Here is a 2,824-nt window from a genome sequence, read left to right as displayed (position 1 = left end):
AACCCGAGCCATGTGCACGGTGGTAGCACATCGGTGCACGGTGTTCCATCTCCACACGTGTGGATACTATTAAGACCCTGCTGCGGTGAGCACGATGTTGGACCTAGCTGCTCCAACTCTTCTGCACGACACGTCTAGTGGCCGCGTCATATCTAGGTTGAACACGATAGATTTGTTTGTGCTGGTGCGGGATACCCGTCCCCCTACAAGTTGTTCATCACAAGAAGGTTCCTCCCGCCGATTCAACCACATATCTTGTCTTATATGTATAAATGCCATAATTCTTATTGCTTCAAGCGGAGCTCTTTTTGACTGCGTTCTGATTTTCTCTATATAAAGGTGTTTGGTTCAGCGAGCTAGTGGTAACACACAAATGGAGATGAGTTAATACTGTAATCGGAGCTAGGATACTGACCGCTATCTGTGTTAATTTGGAATTGGAAGAATCAGATAAAGTTGATTACAGACAGTAGGAAGCAAACAGATGTAACGGTAATATAGCGAAATTAGAAGAATCAGATAAAGTTAATGCATACCCGAGGTTGTGTTACATTTTGGAGCGAGAACCAAACAGTACCCAGTTCAAGGCTGAATATTCTGAGCTAGTCATTACAGGATAATTTATTTATTGTTGGAGTTGAGAGAGGTCGTCACCTCCCTCCAACTCCAATGGTATGTGTAGAGTCGTAGTTACTACTCTAACTTGAAACTCTCAATGAGCTTCCTTCCATCGAGCTTCGCAGTGAAGTATTGCTTCAAGAAATCTTGGTAACTGGTTGTTCCGTACCGCACTCTGTCGCCTTTCTTCACCAACTCCGGCAGAGGACCAAGCATCCGATCCTGGTCGGGGAAGTGGAACAGTGCCACCGAAATCCGCTCCTTGGTTGGGTGTATCACGGCCCTATGCTCAACACTTTTGAACGCTCCGTTGCTCACGATCTGCAAGCAAGGGTAGGCCTCTAGGCCATAGCAAAATGAATCTCCCTGCGCTAGCTACCAGGCGGCGGATCGGGACGAGAACGACCAGCAAGTACGTCGTACCTCGAGCGCGTCACCGACGTTGACAACGAAGGCGCCGTCGAGCGCTTGCACGGGGAACCACCTGCCGTCTTTGCTGACCTGCAGCCCCTGCACGTCGTGGTTCATCTGCAGCAGCAGCGTCAGGCCGTTGGGGTCGGTGTGGGGCGACAGGCCCAGCACCCGGTCCGCCGCCTGCCGGCACGGCGGGTAGTAGTTCGCCCGCATGCCCCGTACCTGCCCTTGGAACACGCCTCGCAGCGACGCCGGGTCGGCCCCCACGCCCTTGGCCATGAACTCCAGCAGGTGGTACGCTAGCTTCGAAGCTTCCAAGGAATACGAGTCAACGGAATCCCTGGAATCGATTCAGGTAAGACTACGGTTGAAAAGGAAATTTATTCAGGTATAATTTATCGTTGGATGGATGCATCAGACGAGATGATCACCTGAAGGATGCAGGGCGTGTAGGCCAGAAGCGCATGTCCCTGGACTCCCTCGGCTGAACAATGAGGTAGAGCATGTCTGCCCAGTCCAGCTTCTGATCCTCAGACACGACGAACGCCTGGCCGTAGCCTTCAAGGCTATCAGCTTGCTGTGCGCATTCCTTCTTGGCTTCCAGCGGCTGCTTGAAGAACCCGACTACATCCTTCATCAGATTTGCAATCACCTCGTCCGGAACTCCATGGTTGATGAGCTGCACTGCATGCACCTCATCGATCAATATATATGCCTCATGCATGCATGGTTCATAACATAAGCAGCACATGTGGTACGTACCTGGAAGAAACCCCAGCGGTGGCATGCGGATCCCAGCCTGGCGCACTCCTCCTCCGATGACTCCGGATCAAGCAGCTTACGGAAATCGATGACCGGAATTGCGTGAGAGCTATCGTCCGCAGCGACGACCTCCTCCGCGCTAGGATCCTTGCTGAGGTATCTCCGGGGCACCGGCTCAGCAACTCCGTTATTGCAAGTCTCCGCAAGCGCCTGCACGTTAGCCACCGGGAGAGACCCCATGCCTCTTGCTGCGTCCGCCATTGTTATCTCAATTTGGTCCTTCCTAGTTCCTACCCCCACACGAGCTCCTCCTCCTCCTCCTCCTGCCGCCGCCCCTCCTCCTCCTTCATTTAGACTTCTTTTCAAGACCTGGCGATGACCTTCATATATAAATAAATAAATAAATACATAATGATAAATAAATGTATCGCCGAAAAAATAGCTGTTGTGGTCCACTTATGAACGTTGGCTTTACTTTACGTGGTGATACCGATCGATTTGATGACGACCCATCAAATTAATTAAGCGAGCATATGAGGAACGTACGAGCGAGAAGAAAATTCAGCATATCAAGGCGATAGATCCACGATTGGTGGTCGCTTGGGCGAGATCGAGTGGAAGTATCCCTCTTGGCATCTAGTGCGATTTTGTCAACTAATTATAAGGGTAAAGTCCAATTTACACCCTTCAATTTTCACCAAAGTCTGGATTTTAACCTCGAACTTCAAAACCGGATAACTTTGGCCCTCCAACCCTTGAAACCGTTCAACTTTCAACCTTCTGAGCTGTTTTGTGGATAAACAGTAACTTTTGATGATTCACGTGTTTTACCAGCGACATTATTGAAGCACCGGTCAGTTACTAGGTAATTAAGATAAGTAATAGGCTTGGTCAAGTGTCTTGGAATAGAACTAGTTGCCAAGGTAGTGGGGTTTTAGAAACACGAGATATGCCGCCATATGTGAAGAATAGGTAACACAACCAGAATCTGCAACGACTTTTTCGAGTGACGTGGGGTTCTCCTAGTGTT

At 49.8% G+C, this 2,824-nt stretch overlaps 1 protein-coding gene across 2 annotated transcripts; it reads right to left on the bottom strand.

Annotated features, from left to right (window-relative positions):
• Positions 1 to 498: 498 nt before the first annotated feature.
• Positions 499 to 2,128, bottom strand: LOC136539838 (2-oxoglutarate-dependent dioxygenase 11-like). 2 transcript variants are annotated; one of them, XM_066531828.1, is made up of 4 exons: positions 1,795 to 2,128; positions 1,464 to 1,711; positions 1,042 to 1,372; positions 499 to 939 (listed from the first exon to the last, which is right to left on the bottom strand). In XM_066531828.1, exons 1-4 carry the CDS (start codon positions 2,053 to 2,055, stop codon positions 694 to 696), a joined length of 1,086 nt encoding a protein of 361 aa, XP_066387925.1. In that variant the 5' UTR covers positions 2,056 to 2,128; the 3' UTR covers positions 499 to 693. The 2 variants fall into 2 exon arrangements, with proteins under 2 accessions (XP_066387925.1, XP_066387926.1); XM_066531829.1 differs by having other exon boundaries at positions 797 to 959.
• Between the last annotated feature and the right edge of the window lie 696 nt (positions 2,129 to 2,824).

Source organism: Miscanthus floridulus, chromosome 2 (genome assembly GCF_019320115.1).
Source record: "Miscanthus floridulus cultivar M001 chromosome 2, ASM1932011v1, whole genome shotgun sequence".
In the NCBI taxonomy this organism is placed as follows: domain Eukaryota; kingdom Viridiplantae; phylum Streptophyta; class Magnoliopsida; order Poales; family Poaceae; genus Miscanthus; species Miscanthus floridulus.
This window is presented reverse-complemented; position numbering and strand designations above follow the sequence as displayed.

Bases quoted from the DNA above. Each gene is read 5' to 3' on its own strand.
- LOC136539838 (XM_066531828.1), bottom strand. From the start codon at position 2,055: ATGGCGGACGCAGCAAGAGGCATGGGGTCTCTCCCGGTGGCTAACGTG. The intron at 1,712-1,794 runs GTACGTACCACA...CATGCAGTGCAG, and splicing joins ACCGCTGGGGTTTCTTCCAG to CTCATCAACCATGGAGTTCC. The intron at 940-1,041 runs GTACGACGTACT...CCTTGCTTGCAG, and splicing joins ACGTCGGTGACGCGCTCGAG to ATCGTGAGCAACGGAGCGTT.